General features: G+C 48.8%; 1 protein-coding gene across 1 annotated transcript in view; it reads left to right on the top strand.

Moving 5' to 3' along the window:
* Positions 1 to 24,268, top strand: part of LOC112218030 (sperm associated antigen 1b) — a gene marked incomplete at its 3' end in the record, with an annotated part of 56,714 nt that overhangs the window by 14,118 nt on the left and 18,328 nt on the right. Inside the window, 3 exon segments of the mRNA XM_042313110.1 lie at positions 9,426 to 9,525; positions 18,149 to 18,301; positions 21,738 to 21,895. Coding sequence (XP_042169044.1) covers positions 9,426 to 9,525; positions 18,149 to 18,301; positions 21,738 to 21,895 — 411 coding nt within the window.

The following is a 24,268-nucleotide window of genomic DNA, read 5'->3' as shown; positions in this document are numbered from 1 at the left end:
CTTCTGACCGTTCACTGTGAAATTGAACCAGGTGCTGGGTGGCGGCGACTGGCTGACTGACGGGCTGGCTGGCTGGCGGGCGGACTGGCTGACTGACTGGCTGGCTGGCCGACGGACTGATTGACTGACTGGCTGGCGGACGGACTGGCTGGCTGAATGACTGACTGGCTGGCTGGCTGGCTGGCTGACTGGCTGACTGGCTGACGAGACTGACTGGCTGCAGTAGTAAATCTCCTCTGACTGACTAAAGAAACTGCTGTGAGAACCGTGGCACTTTATCTCTCCTCTCCTTTTCATCACTTCCCTCTCCTTTTCATCAGTCTCTCCTCTCTCCTTCCCATTACTCTCTCCTCTCCATCACTCTCTCCTCTCTCCTCTCCTTCTCCTTCCCAGTACTCTCTCCTCTCCATCACTCTGTCCTCCTCCTCTCCATCAGTCTCTCCTTCCCCAGTACTCTCTCCTCTCCTTGATGATCCCATTACTCTCTCCTCTCCATCAGTCTCTCCTTCCCAGTACTCTCCTCTCTCCTCTCCTCCTTCCCATTACTCTCCCTCTCCTCCTTCCCATTACTCTCTCCTCTCCATCACTCTCTCCTTCCCAGTACTCTCTCCTCTCTGTAGAAGTTCCCATTACTCTCTCCTCTTCATCACTCTCTCCTCTCTTCTCCTTCCCATTACTCTCTCCTCTCCTTTTCATCACTCTCCTCCTCTCTTCTCCTACCATTACTTCTCCTCTCCATCACTCTCTCCTTCCCAGTACTCTCTCCTCTCTTCTCCTTCCCATTACTCTCTCCTCTTCATCACTCTCCCTCTCTTCTCCTTCCCATTACTCTCTCCTCTCCTTTTCATCACTCTCTCCTCTCTTCTCCTACCAGTACTCTCTCCTCTCCATCAGTCTCTCCTTCCCATCACTCAATCACATGTATTTATAAAGCCCTTCTTACATCAGCCGATGTCACAAAGTGCTGTACAGAAACCCAGCCTAAAACCCCAAACAGCAAGCAATGCAGGTGTAGAAGCACGGTGTCTAGGAAAAACTCCCTAGAAAGGCCAAAACCTAGGAAGAAACCTAGAGAGGAACCAGGCTTTGACACCTCGGGAATAAATGTCAGTTGACTTCATAGCCGAGCATTCAGAGTTAGAGACAGCAGGTGCGGGAGAGAGAGAGAGAGAGACAGAGACAAAAACAGCAGGTTTACCAAGGTAACACGTCCGGTGAACAGGTCAGGGTTCCATAACCGCAGGCAGAACAGTTGAAACTGGAGCAGCAGCACGACCAGGTGGACTGGGGACAGCAAGGAGTCATCAGGCCAGGTAGTGCTGAGGCATGGTCCTAGGGCTCAGGTCCTCTGAGAGAAGAGAGAGAAAGAGAGAATTAGAGAGAGCACACTTAAATTCACACAGGACACCGGATAAGACAGGAGAATTACTCCAGATATAACAAACTGACCCTAGCCCCCCGACACATAAACTACTGCAGCATAAATACTGGAGGCTGAGGCAGGAGGGGTCAGGAGACACTGTGGCCCGATCCGATGATACCTCCCTCAGGTCCAAACAGGCAGGATATAACCCCACCCACTCTGGAAAAGTACAGCCCCCTCCACCACTAGAGGGATATCTTCAACCACCAACTTACCATCCTGAGACAAGGCCTTTTATAGCCCAAAAATCTCCGCCACGGCAACAACCCAGGGGGGGGGCTGGGGGCGCCAGACAGGAAGATCACGTCACTGACTCAACCCACTCCAAGTGACACACCCCTCCTAGGGACGGCATGGAAGAGCACCAGTAAGCCAGTGACTCAGCCCCTGTAATAGGGTGAGAGGCAGAGAATCCCAGTGGAGAGAGGGGAACCGGCCAGGCAGACACAGCAAGGGCGGTTCGTTGCTCCAGAGCCTTTCCGTTCACCTTCCCACTCCTGGGCCCGACTACACTCAATCATATGACCCACTGAAGGGAAGAGTCTTCAGTAAAGACTTAAAGGTTGAGACCGAGTCTGCGTCTCTCACATGGGTAGGCAGACCATTCCATAAAAATGGAGCTCTATAGGAGAAAGCCCTGCCTCCAGCTGTTTGCTTAGAAATTCTAGGGACAATAAGGAGGCCTGCGTCTTGTGACCATAGCGTACCTGTACGTATGTACGGCAGGACCAAATCGGAAAGATAGGTAGGAGCAAGCCCATATAATGCTTTGTAGGTTAGCAGTAAAACCTTGAAATCAGCCCTTGCTTTAACAGGAAGCCAGTGTAGAGAGGCTAGCACTGGAGTAATATGATCACATTATTTACTCTCTCCTCTCCTTCCCATCAATCTCTCCTCTTCCCTCTCCTCTCCACTCTCTCTTCATCACTCTCTCCTCATCACACTCATCTCCTCATCACATTCCTCTCCTCATCACTCTCTCCTCATCACATTCTCCTTCCCTCATCACTCTCTTCATCACTCTCTCTTCTCCTCATCACATTCTCCTCTCCTCACCACTCTCTCCTCTCCTCATCACATACTCTCTCCTCATCACTCTCTTTCATCAGTCTCTCCTCTCTTCTCATCACTCTCTCCTCTCTCCTCTTCCTCACATCACATCTCCTTCTCATCACATTCTCCTCTCTCCTCATATTCTCCTCTCTCCTCATCATTCTCTCTTCACTCTCTCCTCTCCTCATCACATTCTCCTCTCTCCCTCAGGAATCTCTCTCTCCTGGCTTTTCATCATCATTCCCCTCTCTCCAGTCATCACTCTCTAGCTTCATCATTCTTCCATCTCCTCAGGCAGAACTTCTCCTCTCCTCACTCAGCTCATCTCTCACTCTCAGGAATTCTCCTCAGGTCCTCATCACATTCTCCTCATCACTCTCTCTTCATCAGACTTCTCCTCATCACCCCCTCCCCCTCATCACATTCTCCTCATCACTCTCTTCATCAGGGGGTCAGGAGACTCTTCTCCTCATCACATTCTCAGGCTCTCCCCACCGACTCTCTCTCCCTCACCACATTCTCCTCATCACTCTCATCTTCAGACACTCTCTCCTCAAAAAATCTCTCTCCTCATCACATTCTCCTCTCCTCATTACATTCTCCTCTCCTCATTACATTCTCCTCTCTCTCATCATTCTCTCCTCTCATCACTCTCTCCTCTCCTCATCATTCTCCTCTCTCCTCATCATTCTCCCTCTCCTCATCACATTCTCCTTTCACACATTCTCCTCTCCTTCCCACTCACTCAATCTCCCACTCTCTCCTTCAGTAAAGACTTCTCCTCTCTCTCATCACATCTCAGACCTATCCTCAAAATCACTCTCTCCTCATCAAGCCCTCCTCCTCTGTTTGCATCACATTCTCCTCAATAACCTGCTCTTCATCACCATCGTCCTCATCACTCCCTCCAAATCTCCTCACCCATCTCTGCTCTCCTCATCACATTCTCCTCTCTCTTCATCATTCTCTCCTCTCCTCATCACTCTCTCCTCTCCTCATCACTCTCTCTTCATCATTCTCTCTCTCCTCATCATTCATCTCCTCTCCTCATCACATTCTCCTCTCCTCATTACATTCTCCTCTCTCTTCATCATTCTCTCTCTCCTCATCACTCTCTCCTCATCACTCTCTCTTCATCATTCTCCTCTCTCCTCATCACTCTATCCTCTCCTCATCACATTCTCCTCTCCTCATCACATTCTCTCTCTCTCCTCATCACTCTCATTCATCACTCTCTCTTCTCCTCATCACATTCTCCTCTCCTCATCACATTCTCCTCTCTCCTCATCATTCTCTCCTCTCCTCATCACTCTCCTCTCCTCATCACTCTCTCCTCTCCTCATCACATTATCCTCTCATCACATTCTCCTCATCATCTCTCTTCATCACTCCTCTCCTCATCACTCTCTCCTCTCTCCTCATCCTCTCTCCTCTCCTCATCATCTCTCTTCATCATTCTCTCCTCTCCTCATCATTCTCTCTCTCCTCATCACATTCTCCTCTCCTCATCACATTCTCCTCTCTCTTCATCATTCTCTCCTCTCCTCATCACTCTCTCCTCATCACTCTCTCTTCATCATTCTCTCTCTCTCCTCATCACTCTATCCTCTCCTCATCACATTCTCCTCTCCTCATCACATTCTCCTCTCTCTCTCATCACTTCTCGCTCTTCATCACTCTCTCTTCTCCTCATCACATTCTCCTCTCCTCATCACATTCTCCTCTCTCCTCATCATTCTCTCTCTCCTCATCACTCTCCTCTCCTCATCACTCTCCTCTCCTCATCACATTATCCTCTCATCACATTCTCCTCATCACTCTCTCTTCATCACTCTCTCCTCATCACTCTCTCCTTTAATCACATTCTCCTCTTTCCTCATCACTCTCTCTTCATCACTCTCTCTTCATCACTCTCTCTTCATCACTCTCTCCTCTCCTCATCACATTCTCCTCTCCTCATTACATTCTCCTCTCTCTTCATAATTCTCTCCTCTCCTCATCACTCTCTCCTCTCCACTCTCTCTTCATCATTCTCTCCTCATCATTCTCCTCATCACATTCTCCCCTCTCCTCATCAGTCTCTCCTCTCCTCATCAGTCTCTCCTCTCATCAGTCTCTCCTCTCCTCATCACTCTCTCCTCTCCTCATCACTCTCTCTTCTCCTCATCACTCTCTCCTCATCACTCTCCTCATCACTCTCTCCTCTCTCCTCTCATCACTCTCTCCTCTCCTCATCACTCACTCTCTCCTCTCCACATTCTCATCACTCTCTCCTCATCACTCTCTCCTCTCTCCATCACTCTCTCCTCTCTCCTCTCCACTCTCTCTCTTCTCTCCTCATCACTCTCTTCTCTCCTTATCACTCTCTCCTCTCCTCATCACTCTCTCCTCATCACATTCTCTCTCCTCTCCTCATCACTCTCTCCTCTCCTCATCACTCTCTCCTCTCCTCATCACTCTCTCCTCTTCTCTCTCCTCTCCTTCCCATCAATCTCTCCTCTTCTCTCCTCATCTGTCTAGGTTTCTTCCTAGGTTCTGGCCTTTCTAGGGAGTTTTCCTAGCCACCGTGCTTCTACACCTGCATTGCTTGCTGTTTGGGGTTTTAGGCTGGGTTTCTGTACAGCACTTTGTGACATGGGCTGATGTAAGAAGGGCTTTATAAATAAATCTCTCCTCTCCATCAATCTGTTCTCTCCTCGTTCCTCTCCACCACTAGTCTGTGAAAGTGACTGAACATCATGTGATACACTGAGGCCTTTCACAGTTACTGCTGTCATACACAGTATAATGTATAGTTACTGCTGTCATACACAGTATAATGTATAGTTACTGCTGTCATACACAGTATAATGTATAGTTACTGCTGTCATACACAGTATAATGCATAGTTACTGCTGTCATACACAGTATAATGCAGGGTTATTAATGCTGTCATACACAGTATAATGCAGGGTTATTAATGCTGTCATACACAGTATAATGCATAGTTACTGCTGTCATACACAGTATAATGCAGGGTTATTAATGCTGTCATACACAGTATAATGCAGGGTTATTAATGCTGTCATACACAGTATAATGCAGGGTTATTAATGCTGTTTGGTGTCATGATGTGACCTGTCTGTCTGTCTGTCTGTGTCTGTCTGTCTGTCTGTCTGTCTGTCTGTCTGTCTGTCTGTCTGTCTGTCTGTCTGTCTGTCTGTCTGTCTGTCTGTCTGTCTGTGTCTGTCTGTCTGTCTGTCTGTCTGTCTGTCTGTCTGTCTGTCTGTCTGTCTGTCTGTCTGTCTGTCTGTCTGTCTGTCTACCAAGCCCCTCCTATGTGATGTCTATCGGTCTGTCTGTCTACCAAGCCCCTCCTATGTGATGTCTACCGGTCTGTCTGTCTACCAAGCCCCTCCTATGTGATGTCTACCGGTCTGTCTGTCTACCAAGCCCCTCCTATGTGATGTCTGTCTGTGTCTGTCTGCCAGTGATGCTGACTAAATGAAAGAGTGATGATGTCACTTGGAGTCACATGCCTTTACCTCCTACCACACACAGGAAGTTCCTTCTAGGAGGAGGGCGGCCCTGGATAACGCTCTGTAGGGAGACATGTCCCAGTGAGACACTCTGTAGGGAGACATGTCACAGTGAGACGCTCTGTAGGGAGACATGTTACAGTGAGACACTCTGTAGGGAGACATGTCACAGTGAGACGCTCTGTAGGGAGACATGTCACAGTGAGACGCTCTGTAGGGAGACATGTCCCAGTGAGACACTCTGTAGGGAGACATGTCACAGTGAGACGCTCTGTAGGGAGACATGTTACAGTGAGACACTCTGTAGGGAGACATGTCACAGTGAGACACTCTGTAGGGAGACATGTCACAGTGAGACACTCTGTAGGGAGACATGTCACAGTGAGACGCTCTGTAGGGAGACATGTCACAGTGAGACGCTCTGTAGGGAGACATGTCACAGTGAGAAGCTCTGTAGGGAGACATGTGTCACAGTGAGACACTGTAGGGAGACATGTCACAGTGAGACGCTCTGTAGGGAGACATGTGTCACAGTGAGACACTGTAGGGAGACATGTGTCACAGTGAGACACTCTTTAGGGAGACATGTGTCACAGTGAGACACTCTGTGGGGAGAAATGTCCCAGAGCGAAACGCTGTGTCTTCGTTGAGAAATGTCTCCCAGGCAGTGAAACTGAAGCGTCTCCCGATGTGTCCAGACTGGCTTTTCCACCAGCCGTAGTAGCAGCAGGCCAGAGACTAGAGACCTGCCATAGTTATTAAGATAGTTGAACAGATAACAGGAAGTGGAATGTGGTAAGCATTTGGTCCAACCAGGTTAGGAATGTTCTGTATGTAAGGAAGTCAGCTGGGAATGAGTCAGATCTGGTGAGACCACAGTGTTTAAACATACAGAGGAGACTATGTCATTGTGACATTATAACAGTGTATTCCTAACATCTGATCCCAGTACAGGCCTCTGGAAGTCACATTATACCAGTGTATTCCTAACATCTGATCCCAGTACAGGCCTCGAAGTCACATTATAACAGTGTATTCCTAACGTCTGATCCCAGTACAGGCCTCTGGAAGTCACATTATAACAGTGTATTCCTAACATCTGATCCCAGTACAGGCCTCTGGAAGTCACATTAAAACAGTGTATTCCTAACGTCTGATCCCAGTACAGGCCTCTGGAAGTCACATTATAACAGTGTATTCCTAACGTCTGATCCCAGTACAGGCCTCTGAGTCAAACAGAACGACAACATACTGATCTCCTTATTTAACATCCTGGATGTGTTTCATTAGAATCCCCTCCCGTGTTTCAACATGCCCAGACCGTCTCACACCCAGAACCCAGGGGCACATTCAACTACTACTTTCATACTGTGGTACAATTCAAAACAAAAAGCCTTCCTCATTATCCTCACCTCAGACCTTTATCAATGATTCATACTAGCAGGTAACAGCACGCTCCGTATCGACAGCCCACTCAGACTGACCACTACAGCCCCATGATGGAGGTTACAACTTGACTGTCTGTGGAGTAATGTCTCTGTGTCTGGTTGATAGGATTGGACAGTCCTGAGGACCTGTGTAATAATGTCTGTCTCTGTGTCTGGTTGGTAGGATTGGACAGCCCTGAGGACCTGTGTAGTAATGTCTCTGTGTCTGGTTGATAGGATTGGACAGTCCTGAGGACCTGTGTGATAATGTCTCTGTGTCTGGTTGGTAGGATTGGACAGCCCTGAGGACCTGTGTAATAATGTCTCTGTGTCTGGTTGATAGGATTGGACAGTCCTGAGGACCTGTGTGATAATGTCTCTGTGTCTGGTTGATAGGATTGGACAGTCTGAGGACCTGTGTAGTAATGTCTCTGTGTCTGGTTGATAGGATTGGACAGTCCTGAGGACCTGTGTGATAATGTCTCTGTGTCTGGTTGATAGGATTGGACAGTCCTGAGGACCTGTGTAATAATGTCTCTGTGTCTGGTTGGTAGGATTGGACAGTCCTGAGGACCTGTGTAATAATGTCTCTGTGTCTGGTTGATGTCTCTGTGTCTGGTTGGTAGGATTGGACAGTCCTGAGGACCTGTGTAATAATGTCTCTGTGTCTGGTTGACAGGATTGGACAGTCCTGAGGACCTGTGTAATAATGTCTCTGTGTCTGGTTGACAGGATTGGACAGTCCTGAGGACCTGTGTAATAATGTCTCTGTGTCTGGTTGACAGGATTGGACAGTCCTGAGGACCTGTGTAATAATGTCTCTGTGTCTGGTTGACAGGATTGGACAGTCCTGAGGACCTGTGTAATAATGTCTCTGTGTCTGGTTGGTAGGATTGGACAGTCCTGAGGACCTGTGTAATAATGTCTCTGTGTCTGGTTGACAGGATTGGACAGTCCTGAGGACCTGTGTAATAATGTCTCTGTGTCTGGTTGGTAGGATTGGACAGTCCTGAGGACCTGTGTAATAATGTCTCTGTGTCTGGTTGACAGGATTGGACAGTCCTGAGGACCTGTGTAATAATGTCTCTGTGTCTGGTTGACAGGATTGGACAGTCCTGAGGACCTGTGTAATAATGTCTCTGTGTCTGGTTGGTAGGATTGGACAGCCCTGAGGACCTGTGTAATAATGTCTCTGTGTCTGGTTGACAGGATTGGACAGCCCTGAGGACCTGTGTAATAATGTCTCTGTGTCTGGTTGACAGGATTGGACAGTCCTGAGGACCTGTGTAATAATGTCTCTGTGTCTGGTTGACAGGATTGGACAGCCCTGAGGACCTGTGTAATAATGTCTCTGTGTCTGGTTGATAGGATTGGACAGTCCTGAGGACCTGTGTAATAATGTCTCTGTGTCTGGTTGACAGGATTGGACAGCCCTGAGGACCTGTGTAATAATGTCTCTGTGTCTGGTTGATAGGATTGGACAGCCCTGAGGACCTGTGTAATAATGTCTCTGTGTCTGGTTGATAGGATTGGACAGTCCTGAGGACCTGTGTAATAATGTCTCTGTGTCTGGTTGATAGGATTGGACAGTCCTGAGGACCTGTGTAATAATGTCTCTGTGTCTGGTTGGTAGGATTGGACAGCCCTGAGGACCTGTGTAATAATGTCTCTGTGTCTGGTTGACAGGATTGGACAGTCCTGAGGACCTGTGTAATAATGTCTCTGTGTCTGGTTGACAGGATTGGACAGTCCTGAGGACCTGTGTAATAATGTCTCTGTGTCTGGTTGACAGGATTGGACAGTCCTGAGGACCTGTGTAATAATGTCTCTGTGTCTGGTTGATAGGATTGGACAGTCCTGAGGACCTTTGTAATAATGTTTCTGTGTCTGGTTGATAGGATTGGACAGCCCTGAGGACCTGTGTAATAATGTCTCTGTGTCTGGTTGACAGGATTGGACAGTCCTGAGGACCTGTGTAATAATGTCTCTGTGTCTGGTTGACAGGATTGGACAGTCCTGAGGACCTGTGTGTGCTCTACTCTAACAGAGCAGCCTGCTACCTGAAAGATGGAAACAGCTCTGAGTGTATACAGGACTGCACCAGGTGAGACCCTCCCTCAACAACTATACATTATTATAGACATTATAGACATATACATTATCAGACATTATTATAGACATTATCATAGACATTATAGACATTATAGACATTATTATAGACATTATAGACATTATTATAGACGTTACAGACATTATTATAGACATTATAGACATTATTATAGACATTATAGACATTATTATAGACATTACAGACATTATTATAGACGTTACAGACATTATTATAGACGTTACAGACATTATTATAGACATTATAGACATTATTATAGACATTATAGACATTATCATAGACATCATAGACATCATAGACATCATAGACATCATAGACATCATAGACATCATAGACATCATAGACATCATAGACATCATAGACATCATAGACATCATAGACATCATAGACATCATAGACATCATAGACATCATAGACATTATAGACATTATAGACATTATAGACATTATTATAGACATTATAGACATTATCATAGACATTATTATAGACGTTACAGACATTATTATATATGTTTTTATAGACATTATTATCGACATGATTATAGACATGATTATATACATTATTATATACATTATTATAGACATAAACATTATCATAGACATTTTTTTTTAACCTTTATTTAACTAGGCAAGTCAGTTAAGAACAAATTCTTATTTTCAATGACGGCCTAGGAACAGTGGGTTAAACTGCCTGTTCAGGGGCAGAACGACAGATTTGTACCTTGTCAGCTCGGGGGTTTGAACTTGCAACCTTTCGGTTACTAGTCCAACGCTGTAACCACTAGGCTGCCCTACTGCAGACCACAGGGACCAGTCTATTCCTATATAGTGCCCTACTGCAGACCACAGGGACCAGTCTATTCCTATATAGTGCCCTACTGCAGACCACAGGGACCAGTCTATTCCCTATATAGTGCCCTACTGCAGACCACAGGGACCAGTCTATTCCTATATAGTGCCCTACTGCAGACCACAGGGACCAGTCTATTCCTATATAGTGCCCTACTGCAGACCACAGGGACCAGTCTATTCCTATATAGTGCCCTACTGCAGACCACAGGGACCAGTCTATTCCCTATATAGTGCCCTGGTCCTTAGTGAAAAGGAACAGAGAGAGTTACAGCAGAGGTTAAACGGTATACCCCCCATGTCACATCTGGATCCAGCCAATCTGTAGTGACAGCAGAGGTTAAACAGTATACCCCCCCCTGTCATATTTGGATCCAGCCAATCTGTAGTGACAGCAGAGGTTAAACAGTATACCCCCCTGTCATATTTGGATCCAGCCAATCTGTAGTGACAGCAGAGGTTAAACAGTATACCCGCCCCTGTCACATCTGGATCCAGCCAATCAGTAGTGACAGCAGAGGTTAAACGGTATACCCCCCCCCGTCACATCTGGATCCAGCCAATCAGTAGTGACAGCAGAGGTTAAACGGTATACCCCCCCCTGTCACATCTGGATCCAGCCAATCAGTAGTGACAGCAGAGGTTAAACTGTATACCCCCCCCTATCACATCTGGATCAAGCCAATCAGTAGTGACAGCAGAGGTTAAACTGTATACCCCCCTGTCACATCTGGATCCAGCCAATCAGTAGTGACAGCAGAGGTTAAACAGTTAAACTGGAGGAGACAACACCATAGAGGAGGCTTGGTTGGTCTGGTTGAAACCATAGAGGAGGCTTGGTTGGTCTGGTTGAAACCATAGAGGAGGCTTGGTTGGTCTGGTTGAAACCATAGAGGAGGCTTGGCTGGTCTGGTTGAAACCATAGAGGAGGCTTGGCTGGTCTGGTTGAAACCATAGTGGAGGCTTGGTTGGTCTGGTTGGTCTGGTTGAAACCATAGAGGAGGCTTGGCTGGTCTGGTTGGTCTGGTTGAAACCATAGTGGAGGCTTGGCTGGTCTGGTTGGTCTGGTTGAAACCATAGAGGAGGCTTGGCTGGTCTGGTTGTAACCATAGAGGAGGCTTGGCTGGTCTGGTTGAAACCATAGAGGAGGCTTGGCTGGTCTGGTTGAAACCATAGAGGAGGCTTGGCTGGTCTGGTTGGTCTGGTTGAAACCATAGTGGAGGCTTGGTTGGTCTGGTTGGTCTGGTTGAAACCATAGAGGAGGCTTGGCTGGTCTGGTTGGTCTGGTTGAAACCATAGTGGAGGCTTGGCTGGTCTGGTTGGTCTGGTTGAAACCATAGAGGAGGCTTGGCTGGTCTGGTTGTAACCATAGAGGAGGCTTGGCTGGTCTGGTTGAAACCATAGAGGAGGCTTGGCTGGTCTGGTTGAAACCATAGAGGAGGCTTGGCTGGTCTGGTTGAAACCATAGAGGACGCTTGGTTGGTCTGGTTGGTCTGGTTGAAACCATAGTGGAGGCTTGGTTGGTCTGGTTGAAACCATAGAGGACGCTTGGTTGGTCTGGTTGAAACCATAGAGGAGGCTTGGTTGGTCTGGTTGAAACCATAGAGGAGGCTTGGTTGGTCTGGTTGAAACCATAGTGGAGGCGTGGCTGGTCTGGTTGGTCTGGTTGAACCATAGAGGAGGCTTGGCTGGTCTGGTTGAAACCATAGAGGAGGCTTGGTTGGCCTGGTTGAACCATAGAGGAGGCTTGGCTGGTCTGGTTGAAACCATAGAGGAGGCTTGGCTGGTCTGGTTGAAACCATAGAGGAGGCTTGGCTGGTCTGGTTGAAACCATAGAGCAGGCTGGTCTGGTTGGTCTGGCTGAAACCATAGAGGAGGCTGGGCTGGTTGAGGTTCTGGTGCGTGGGTAAAATCACTGGGGAAGCCAAGCCAGAAAATATTCCACATTACAAGCTGTGCGCTGTGATACTTGCATTGTTTGCTCTATAACCTGTTAGTTCATAGGCCTTGACATCGTGATAAATAGGCCTAAGGCCTTGACATCGTGATAAATAGGCCTAAGGCCTTGACATCGTGATAAATAGGCCTAAGGCCTTGACATCGTGATAAATAGGCCTAAGGCCTTGACATCGTGATAAATAGGCCTAAGGCCTTGACATCGTGATAAATAGGCCTAAGGCCTTGACGTCGTGATAAATAGGCCTAAGGCCTTGACGTCGTGATAAATAGGCCTAAGGCCTTGACATCGTGATAAATAGGCCTAAGGCCTTGACGTCGTGATAAATAGGCCTAAGGCCTTGACATCGTGATAAATAGGCCTAAGGCCTTGACATCGTGATAAATAGGCCCAAGGCCTTGACATCGTGATAAATAGGCCTAAGGCCTTGACGTCGTGATAAATAGGCCTAAGGCCTTGACATCGTGATAAATAGGCCTAAGGCCTTGACATCGTGATAAATAGGCCTAAGGCCTTGACATCGTGATAAATAGGCCTAAGGCCTTGACATCGTGATAAATAGGCCTAGGGCCTTGACATCGTGATAAATAGGCCTAGGGCCTTGACATCGTGATAAATAGGCCTAAGGCCTTGACATCGTGATAAATAGGCCTAAGGCCTTGACATCGTGATAAATAGGCCTAAGGCCTTGACATCGTGATAAATAGGCCTAAGGCCTTGACATCGTGATAAATAGGCCTAAGGCCTTGACATTGTGATAAATAGGCCTAAGGCCTTGACATCGTGATAAATAGGCCTAAGGCCTTGACATCGTGATAAATAGGCCTAAGGCCTTGACATCATGATAAATAGGCCTAAGGCCTTGACATCATGATAAATAGGCCTAAGGCCTTGACATCGTGATAAATAGGCCTAAGGCCTTGACATCGTGATAAATAGGCCTAAGGCCTTGACATCATGATAAATAGGCCTAAGGCCTTGACATCATGATAAATAGGCCTAAGGCCTTGACATTGTGATAAATAGGCCTAAGGCCTGAGACAATAAGAATAAATTCAACCACACCTTTGTTTCATCACAAAACCTGAGTCTGATACAGTGACATCTGATTTGTGTGTGTGTTTGTTCGTGCAAGTAGAAAAGCCATGTTGACTCACCCTACTGGTAGAGAAACACCATCCTCCTCTCTTCATGTTGACTCACCCTACTGGTAGAGAAACACCAATGCATCCTCCCATTGTGATGTTGACTCACCCTACTGGTAGAGAAACACCAATGCATCCTCCTCTCTTCATGTTGACTCACCCTACTGGTAGAGAAACACCATCCTCCCATTGTCATGTTGACTCACCCTACTGGTAGAGAAACACCAATGCATCCTCCCATTGTCATGTTGACTCACCCTACTGGTAGAGAAACACCAATGCCATCCTCCTCTCTTCATGTTGACTCACCCTACTGGTAGAGAAACACCAATGCCATCCTCCTCTCTTCATGTTGACTCACCCTACTGGTAGAGAAACACCAATGCCATCCTCCCATTGTCATGTTGACTCACCCTACTGGTAGAGAAACACCACCCTCCTCTCTTCATGTTGACTCACCCTACTGGTAGAGAAACACCAATGCATCCTCCCATTGTCATGTTGACTCACCCTACTGGTAGAGAAACACCATCCTCCTCTCTTCATGTTGACTCACCCTACTGGTAGAGAAACACCATCCTCCCATTGTGATGTTGACTCACCCTACTGGTAGAGAAACACCAATGCATCCTCCCATTGTCATGTTGACTCACCCTACTGGTAGAGAAACACCAATGCATCCTCCTCTCTTCATGATGACTCACCCTACTGGTAGAGAAACACCAATGCATCCTCCCATTGTCATGTTGACTCACCCTACTGGTAGAGAAACACCAATGCATCCTCCCATTGTCATGTTGACTCACCCTACTGGTAGAGAAACACCAATGCATCCTCCTCTCTTCATGATGACTCACCCTACTGGTAGAGAAACACCAATGCATCCTCCCATTGTCATGTTGACTCACCCTACTGGTAGAGAAACACCAATGCATCCTCCTCTCTTCATGATGACTCACCCTACTGGTAGAGAAACACCAATGCATCCTCCTCTCTTCATGTTGACTCACCCTACTGGTAGAGAAACACCAATGCATCCTCCTCTCTTCATGTTGACTCACCCTACTGGTAGAGAAACACCAATGCATCCTCCTCTCTTCATGTTGACTCACCCTACTGGTATAGAAACACCAATGCATCCTCCTCTCTTCATGATGACTCACCCTACTGGTAGAGAAACACCAATGCATCCTCCTCTCTTCATGATGACTCACCCTACTGGTAGAGAAACACCAATGCCATCCTCCCATTGTCATGTTGACTCACCCTACTGGTAGAGAAACACCAATGCATCCTCCCATTGTCATGTTGACTCACCCTACTGGTAGAGAAACACCAATGCATCCTCCCATTGTCATGTTGACTCACCCTACTGGTAGAGAAACACCAATGCATCCTCCTCTCTTCATGATGACTCACCCTACTGGTAGAGAAACACCAATGCATCCTCCTCTCTTCATGTTGACTCACCCTACTGGTAGAGAAACACCAATGCATCCTCCTCTCTTCATGTTGACTCACCCTACTGGTAGAGAAACACCAATGCATCCTCCTCTCTTCATGTTGACTCACCCTACTGGTAGAGAAACACCAATGCCATCCTCCCATTGTCATGTTGACTCACCCTACTGGTAGAGAAACACCACCCTCCTCTCTTCATGTTGACTCACCCTACTGGTAGAGAAACACCAATGCCATCCTCCCATTGTGATGTTGACTCACCCTACTGGTAGAGAAACACCATCCTCCCATTGTCATGTTGACTCACCCTACTGGTAGAGAAACACCATCCTCCCATTGTGATGTTGACTCACCCTACTGGTAGAGAAACACCAATGCATCCTCCCATTGTCATGTTGACTCACCCTACTGGTAGAGAAACACCATCCTCCTCTCTTCATGTTGACTCACCCTACTGGTAGAGAAACACCATCCTCCCATTGTGATGTTGACTCACCCTACTGGTAGAGAAACACCATCCTCCCATTGTGATGTTGACTCACCCTACTGGTAGAGAAACACCATCCTCCCATTGTCATGTTGACTCACCCTACTGGTAGAGAAACACCATCCTCCCATTGTGATGTTGACTCACCCTACTGGTAGAGAAACACCATCCTCCCATTGTGATGTTGACTCACCCTACTGGTAGAGAAACACCATCCTCCCATTGTCATGTTGACTCACCCTACTGGTAGAGAAACACCATCCTCCCATTGTGATGTTGACTCACCCTACTGGTAGAGAAACACCATCCTCCCATTGTCATGTTGACTCACCCTACTGGTAGAGAAACACCAATGCATCCTCCCATTGTCATGTTGACTCACCCTACTGGTAGAGAAACACCAATGCCATCCTCCTCTCTTCATGTTGACTCACCCTACTGGTAGAGAAACACCATCCTCCCATTGTGATGTTGACTCACCCTACTGGTATAAACGTCTATGACTCTGTCATACAGTATTCACTTGTATTTTGTATTGTCCTAGGCTACCTGGATAAAATGATTACTCGCTAGCATAAGTTCCATTCATGGGCATCGTTAGCTAGTTAACATTAGCCTTCTACATCTAGCTACATATTGAACTCCTCATCCTCTCAGGCCAGGGGTAAAACAATGTATGAATTAATGGTTGGATCAGAATGCCCGTTATAATCATTGGCCAGTATGGAGAATTAAGTAAATCCACAAGTCCAAATCCCTGTCTTCATCCATGACTAATATAGGAAATGGACAATTTTAGCTAGCTAGCCACCAGAGGACAACAACACAACGATATGCAACAATTCAAGTTTTTTAAACAGTTTTAACCTTTATTTATTTGTCTCGTGGTTTCGATCCAGTAACCTTTCCCAAAGCTCTAACCACGAGGCTACCTGCCGCCCCAAATCGACAACGTATTTCTCTGTGATTGGTCTGAAGCCAAATCTAAACTGGCTTCTCTTGACTCTTTTTTTTGTTGGGCTGCGCCAGGACCAATCACAGTTGAGCTCACTCAGTTTAGCTCAACGCTGATTGGCTATTATTTTATATATATATATATATATATATATATATATATATATATATATATATATATATATATATATATATATATATATATATATATATATATATATATATATATTTTTTTTTTTTTTACAAGGGGGTGAAATGCTCGCTGGCTTCACTTGTATTCAATGCTGCGGGCGGCAGCAATGTCATACTCTTTATGACCAGACTGCATCAGATAGATGGGCTACACGTCCAGAGGGGCGCGGTTTCGCTCGGATGCTTTCTGTGGTGAGATACATTCAGCCTCTTGTGAATTGAAGGAACGTTATGTAAACACAGAGAGAAGAAAAATACTGTACTGTAGGTGTATACAGGGCCAGACCTGATCCTGTCCTCAGTCTCATGCTGCATGCGCTAGGTAGCTAGGTACTGTACTTATGGCTCTAATCTGATAGTGGTAGTGGGGTGGTAGATATCAAATCAAATCAAATTTTATTTGTCACATACACATGGTTAGCAGATGTTAATGCGAGTGTAGCGAAATGCTTGTGCTTCTAGTTCCGACAATGCAGTAATAACGAGCAAGTAATCTAACTAACAATTCCAAAAAAACTACTGTCTTATACACAGTGTAAGGGGATAAAGAATATGTACATAAGGATATATGAATGAGTGATGGTACAGAGCAGCATAGGCAAGATACAGTAGATGATATCGAGTACAGTATATACATATGAGATAAGTATGTAAACCAAGTGGCATAGTTAAAGTGGCTAGTGATACATGTATTACATAAGGATGCAGTCGATGATATAGAGTACAGTATCAACGTATGCATATGAGATGAACAATGTAGGGTAAGTAACATTATATAAGGTAGCATTGTTTAAAGTGGCTAGTGATATATTTACATCATTTCCCATCAATTCCCATTATTAAAGTGGCTGGAGTTGAGTCAGTGTCAGTGTCAGTGTGTTGGCAGCAGCCACTCAATGTTAGTGGTGGCTGTTTAACAGTCTGATGGCCTTGAGATAGAAGCTGTTTTTCAGTCTCTCGGTCCCAGCTTTGATGCACCTGTACTGACCTCGCCTTCTGGATGACAGCGGGGTGAACAGGCAGTGGCTCGGGTGGTTGATGTCCTTGATGATCTTTATGGCCTTCCTGTAGCATCGGGTGGTGTAGGTGTCCTGGAGGGCAGGTAGTTTGCCCCCGGTGATGCGTTGTGCAGACCTCACTACCCTCTGGAGAGCCTTACGGTTGAGGGCGGTGCAGTTGCCATACCAGGCGGTGATACAGATCCTGTCCTCAGTCTCATGCTGCATGCGCTAGGTAGCTAGGTACTATAGTGTAGGTGTATACAGGGCCAGACCTGATCCCTTCCTATCCTCAGTCTCATGCTGCATGCGCTAGGTAGCTAGGTACTATAGTGTAGGTGTATACAGGGCCAGACCTGATCCTGTCCTCAGTCTCATGCTGCATGCGCTAGGTAGCTAGGTACTATAGTGTAGGTGTATACAGGGCCAGACCTGATCCCTTCCTATCCTCAGTCTCATGCTGCATGCGCTAGGTAGCTAGGTACTGTACTGTAGGTGTATACAGGGCCAGACCTGATCCCTTCCTATCCTCAGTCTCATGCTATTTAAACCTGCAGGTCCTTGGAGCTGCAGCCCTTCTCCCTCAAGCCCCTCCTACGCAGAGCCATGGCTTATGAGACTATGGAGCGGTACCGACAGGCCTACGTGGATTACAAGACCGTGCTGCAGATAGATATCAGCGTGCAGGCTGCACATGACAGTGTTAACAGGTAAACTACTCCACCCTCACCTTTACCCTCATTAGACAGTGTTAACAGGTAAACTACTCCCCTCACCTTTACCCTCATTAGACAGTGTTAACAGGTAAACTACTCCACCCTCACCGTTACCCTCATTAGGGTTGCAAAGTTCCGTTAACTTCCCTGTTGGTGGATTCCTGGAATCAGGAGACTGTGAGCAGGCCATCTGGAATCAGAAGACCAATGAGACCATGAGCAGGCCATCTGGAATCAGGAGACCGTGAGCAGGCCATCTGAAATCAGGAGACTATGAGCAGGCCATCTGGAATCCACCGAGCAGGCCATCTGGAATCAGGAGACTATGAGCAGGCCATCTGGAATCAGGAGACCACCGAGCAGGCCATCTGGAATCAGGAGACCATGAGCAGGCCATCTGGAATCAGGAGACCACCGAGCAGGCCATCTGGAATCAGGAGACTGTGAGCAGGTCATCTGGAATCAAGAGACCATGAGCAGGCCTTCTGGAATCAGGAGACCATGAGCAGGCCATCTGGAATCAGGAGACCATGAGCAGGCCATCTGGAATCAGGAGACCGTGAGCAGGCCATCTGGAATCCACCGAGAAGGCCACCTGGAATCAGGAGACCATGAGCAGGCCATCTGGAATCAAGAGACTGTGAGCAGGCCATCTGGAATCAGGAGACCGTGAGCAGGCCATCTGGAATCAGGAGACCATGAGCAGGCCATATGGAATCAGGAGACCATGAGCAGGCCATCTGGAATCAGGAGACCATGAGCAGGCCTTCTGGAATCAGTAGACCATGAGCAGGCCATCTGGAATCAGGAGACCGTGAGCAGGCCTTCTGGAATCAGGAGACTGTCAGCAGGCCATCTGGAATCAGGAGACTGTGAGCAGGCCATCTGGAATCAGGGGACTGTGAGCAGGCCATCTGGAATCAGGAGACCGTGAGCATGCCATCTGGAATCAGGAGACCGTGAGCAGGCCATCTGGAATCAGGAGACCGTGAGCAGGCCATCTGGAATCAGGAGACCGTGAGCAGGCCATCTGGAATCCACCGAGAAGGACATCTGGAATCAGGAGACCATGAGCAGGCCATCTGGAATCAGGAGACCATGAGCAGGCCATCTGGAATCAGGAGACCATGAGCAGGCCATCTGGAATCAGGAGACCATGAGCAGGCCATCTGGAATCAGGAGACCGTGAGCAGGCCATCTGAAATCAGGAGACTATGAGCAGGCCATCTGGAATCCACCGAGCAGGCCATCTGGAATCAGGAGACCGTGAGCAGGCCATCTGGAATCAGGAGACCATGAGCAGGCCATCTGGAATCAGGAGACCGTGAGCAGGCCATCTGGAATCAGGAGACCGTGAGCAGGCCATATGGAATCAGGAGACCATGAGCAGGCCATCTGGAATCAGGAGACCATGAGCAGGCCTTCTGGAATCAGTAGACCATGAGCAGGCCATCTGGAATCAGGAGACCGTGAGCAGGCCTTCTGGAATCAGGAGACTGTCAGCAGGCCATCTGGAATCAGGAGACTGTGAGCAGGCCATCTGGAATAAGGGGACTGTGAGCAGGCCATCTGGAATCAGGAGACCGTGAGCATGCCATCTGGAATCAGGAGACCGTGAGCAGGCCATCTGGAATCAGGAGACCGTGAGCAGGCCATCTGGAATCAGGAGACCGTGAGCAGGCCATCTGGAATCAGGAGACCGTGAGCAGGCCATCTGGAATCCACCGAGAAGGCCATCTGGAATCAGGAGACCATGAGCAGGCCATCTGGAATCAGGAGACCATGAGCAGGCCATCTGGAATCAGGAGACCATGAGCAGGCCATCTGGAATCAGGAGACCATGAGCAGGCCATCTGGAATCAGGAGACCATGAGCAGGCCATCTGGAATCAGGAGACCGTGAGCAGGCCATCTGAAATCAGGAGACTATGAGCAGGCCATCTGGAATCCACCGAGCAGGCCATCTGGAATCAGGAGACCATGAGCAGGCCATCTGGAATCACGAGACCATGAGCAGGCCATCTGGAATCAGGAGACTATGAGCAGGCCATCTGGAATCAGGAGACCATGAGCAGGCCATCTGGAATCAGGAGACCATGAGCAGGCCATCTGGAATCAGGAGACTATGAGCAGGCCTTCTGGAATCAGGAGACCATGAGCAGGCCTTCTGGAATCAGGAGACCATGAGCAGGCCTTCTGGAATCAGGAGACCATGAGCAGGCCTTCTGGAATCAGGAGACCATGAGCAGGCCATCTGGAATCAGGAGACCGTGAGCAGGCCATCTGGAATCAGGAGACCATGAGCAGGCCTTCTGGAATCAGGAGACCACCGAGCAGGCCTTCTGTAATCAGGAGACCACCGAGCAGGCCATCTGGAATCAGGAGACTATGAGCAGGCCATCTGGAATCAGGAGACTATGAGCAGGCCATCTGGAATCAGGAGACTATGGGCAGGCCATCTGGAATCAGGAGACCGTGAGCAGGCCATCTGGAATCAGGAGACCATGAGCAGGCCATCTGGAATCAGGAGACCGTGGGCAGGCCATCTGGAATCAGGAGACCATGGGCAGGCCATCTGGAATCAGGAGACTATGAGCAGGCCATCTGGAATCAGGAGACCGTGAGCAGGCCATCTGAAATCAGGAGACTATGAGCAGGCCATCTGGAATCCACCGAGCAGGCCATCTGGAATCAGGAGACCATGAGCAGGCCATCTGGAATCAAGAGACTGTGAGCAGGCCATCTGGAATCAGGAGACCGTGAGCAGGCCATCTGGAATCAGGAGACCATGAGCAGGCCATCTGGAATCAGGAGACCGTGAGCAGGCCATCTGGAATCAGGAGACCATGAGCAGGCCATCTGGAATCAGGAGACCATGAGCAGGCCATCTGGAATCAGGAGACTGTGAGCAGGCCATCTGGAATCAGGAGACCGTGAGCAGGCCATCTGGAATCAGGAGACCATGAGCAGGCCATCTGGAATCAGGAGACCATGAGCAGGCCATCTGGAATCAGGAGACCGTGAGCCGGCCATCTGGAAACCACCGAGCAGGATATCTAGAAAACCTGGACATTTTGGGAAAGTTAACAGAATTGATCCACCCTACAGTCACAACCATGTGAAGTGATTGAGAGTTGTTTGAAAGGCCCAAGTCAGACCGCCTTAACTATAGACTCTTAATTATCCAGCTCGGACGTCAATCTGCTTCAAGCAAACGCTGTGGTGTGAATTACCTGCTGTCCCTCCCAGTCCTCTAGCTACTGCAGCTACACACTATTTATACACTGTCCCTGCACTTACATAATAGAGGATAGCTGGGAGGATAACTGTGTGTGTGTGTGTGTGTGTGTGTGTGTGTGTGTGTGTGTGTGTGTGTGTGTGTGTGTGTGTGTGTGTGTGTGTGTGTGTGTGTGTGTGTGTGGTTCCTCCAGGATCACGCGGTTACTGATAGAGCAGGACGGAGAACAGTGGAGAGAGAAACTACCTGAGATCCCTCTGGTCCCACTATCAGCTCAGCAGCACCGCAGGGAGGAACCACCCAGCGCTGAGGTCCTACAGGCCAGAGCAGAGAAGGCCAAGCAGCACGCAGGTAGGGCTCTCACTCAGCCGAGTCCACAGTTTTAGAACAAAAGGGTTCCAAGGGTTCTTTGGCTGTCCCCATAGGAGAAAACTTTTTTGGTTCCAGGTAGAACTCTGTTGGGTTCCATGTAGAACCCTTTTTGGTTCCAGGTAGAACTCTTTAGGGTTCCATGTAGAACTCTCTGGGGAAAGGGTTCTACCTGGAACCAAAAAGTGTTCGTCAAAGGGTTCTCCTATGGGGACCGCTGAAGAACTCTTTTAGGTTCTAGATAGCACCTATTTTTCTAAGCGTGTAGTCACCCAGAAGCTAATCAGTGTCCGCTGACCAGCCGTTTCCTCTGTCACAAGAGACTACATTCAGACTGACTCACAGCATGAGTCCAGAATGACCCCCTACTCCCTATGTTGTTCACTAATTCTGACCAGAGCCCATAGCACCCTATTCCCTACATAGTGCACTACCTTTGGCCAGAGCCCAGGGTTAAACGCAGTGCAATAGGGTGGCATTTTCTGTTCAGCAAGCATCATTCCTCATCCTCTTTCTGCTGTGAGCTGGAACCTTCAAAGGTCTTATAGACTACTGCAGCAGTAGAGACTGGAGACACTGTCTGCTAGAGGACTGAAGGGGGAGACACTGTCTGTTAGAGGACTGGAGGGGGACATACTGTCTGTTAGAGGACTGGAGGGGGACATACTGTCAGAGGACTGGAGGGGGACTAGTGGAACAGAGAGAGGAGACATACTGTCTGCTAGAGGACTGAAGGGGGACAACTGTTTGCTGCTGGAGCCCCTTCCCCCTAGCCTTATACCCTAGCCCCTCCTCCCTCGCCCCTCCCCCCTAACCCTATACCCTTACCCCTAGCCTTATACCCTAGCCCCTCCTCCCTCGCCCCTCCCCCTAACCCTATACCCTTCCCCTTACCCCTAGCCTTATACCCTAGCCCCTCCTCCCTCGCCCTATACCCTAGCCCCTCCTCCCTCGCCCTATACCCTAGCCCCTCCAACCTAGCCCCTCCCCTAACCCTATACCCTAGCCCTCTTTCCTTAGCCTTATACCCTAGCCCCTCCTCCCTCGCCCCTCCCCCTAACCCTATAACCTTCCCCTTCCCCCTAGCCTTATACCCTAGCCCCTCCTCCCTCGCCCTATACCCTAGCCCCTACAACCTAGCCCCTCCCCTAACCCTATACCCTAGCCCTCTTTCCCTAGCCCTATACCCTAGCCCCTCCCCCTAGCCCTATACCCTAGCCCCTCCCCCCCAGCCCTACTCTCCCTAGCTCTTCCCCCTAGCCTTATCCCCTCTCCCCTAGCCCTTCCCCCTAGCCTTATCCCTAGCTCTTCCCCTAGCCTTATCCCCTAGCCCCTCTTCCCTAGCCCTTCCCCCTAGCCCCTCTCCCCTAGCCCTACTCTCCTTAGCCCTTCCCCTCTAGCCATAGCCCCTCCCCTAGCCTTATCCCCTAGACCCTCTCCCTAGCCTTATCCCCTAGCCCCTCTCCCCTAGCCCCAGTCCCAGTCCTAGCCTCAGTCTTATCCTCAGCACCAGTCCTAGCCTCAGCCATATACCCTAGCCCCAGCCTCAGCCCTATACCCTAGCCCCAGCCCTATACCCTAGCCCCAGCCCTATACCCCAGCCTCAGCCCTATACCCAAACCCTAGCTCCAGTCTCAGCCCTATACCCAAGCCCTATACCCAAGCCCCAGCCTCAGCCCTATACCCTAGCCCCAGCCCTATACCCTAGCCCTATACCCTAGCCCCAGCCTCAGCCTTATACCCCAGCCCCAGCCCTATACCCTAGCCCCAACCCTAGCCCCAGCCCCAGCCCTATACCCAAACCCTAGCTCCAGCCCTATACCCAAGCCCTATACCCAAGCCCCAGCCTCAGCCCTATACCCTAGCCCCAGCCCTATACCCTAGCCCTATACCCAGCCCTATACCCAATCCCTAGCCCCAGCCCTATACCCAGCCTCAGCCCTAGCCCTGTACCCAAGCCCTAGCCCCAGCCTCAGCCCTATCCATACCCTAGCCTCAGCCCTATACCCTATCCCCAGTCCCAGCCCTAGCCTCAGCCCTATACCCTATAACCAAGCCCCAGCCCTATACCCTAGCCCCTTCCCCAGCTCTATACCCTAGCCCCAGCCTCAGCCCTATACCCTAGCCCCAGCCTCAGCCCTATACCCTAGCCTCAGCCCTATACCCTAGCCTCAGCCCTATACCCTATACCATAGCCTCAGCCCGGACTGGAGGGGGACATACTGTCAGAGGACTGGAGGGGGACTAGTGGAACAGAGAGAGGAGACATACTGTCTGCTAGAGGACTGAAGGGGGACAACTGTTTGCTGCTGGAGCCCCTTCCCCTAGCCTTATACCCTAGCCCCTCCTCCCTCG

Source organism: Oncorhynchus tshawytscha, unplaced genomic scaffold, assembly GCF_018296145.1.
Source record: "Oncorhynchus tshawytscha isolate Ot180627B unplaced genomic scaffold, Otsh_v2.0 Un_contig_850_pilon_pilon, whole genome shotgun sequence".
Lineage (NCBI taxonomy): Eukaryota > Metazoa > Chordata > Actinopteri > Salmoniformes > Salmonidae > Oncorhynchus > Oncorhynchus tshawytscha.
This window is presented reverse-complemented; position numbering and strand designations above follow the sequence as displayed.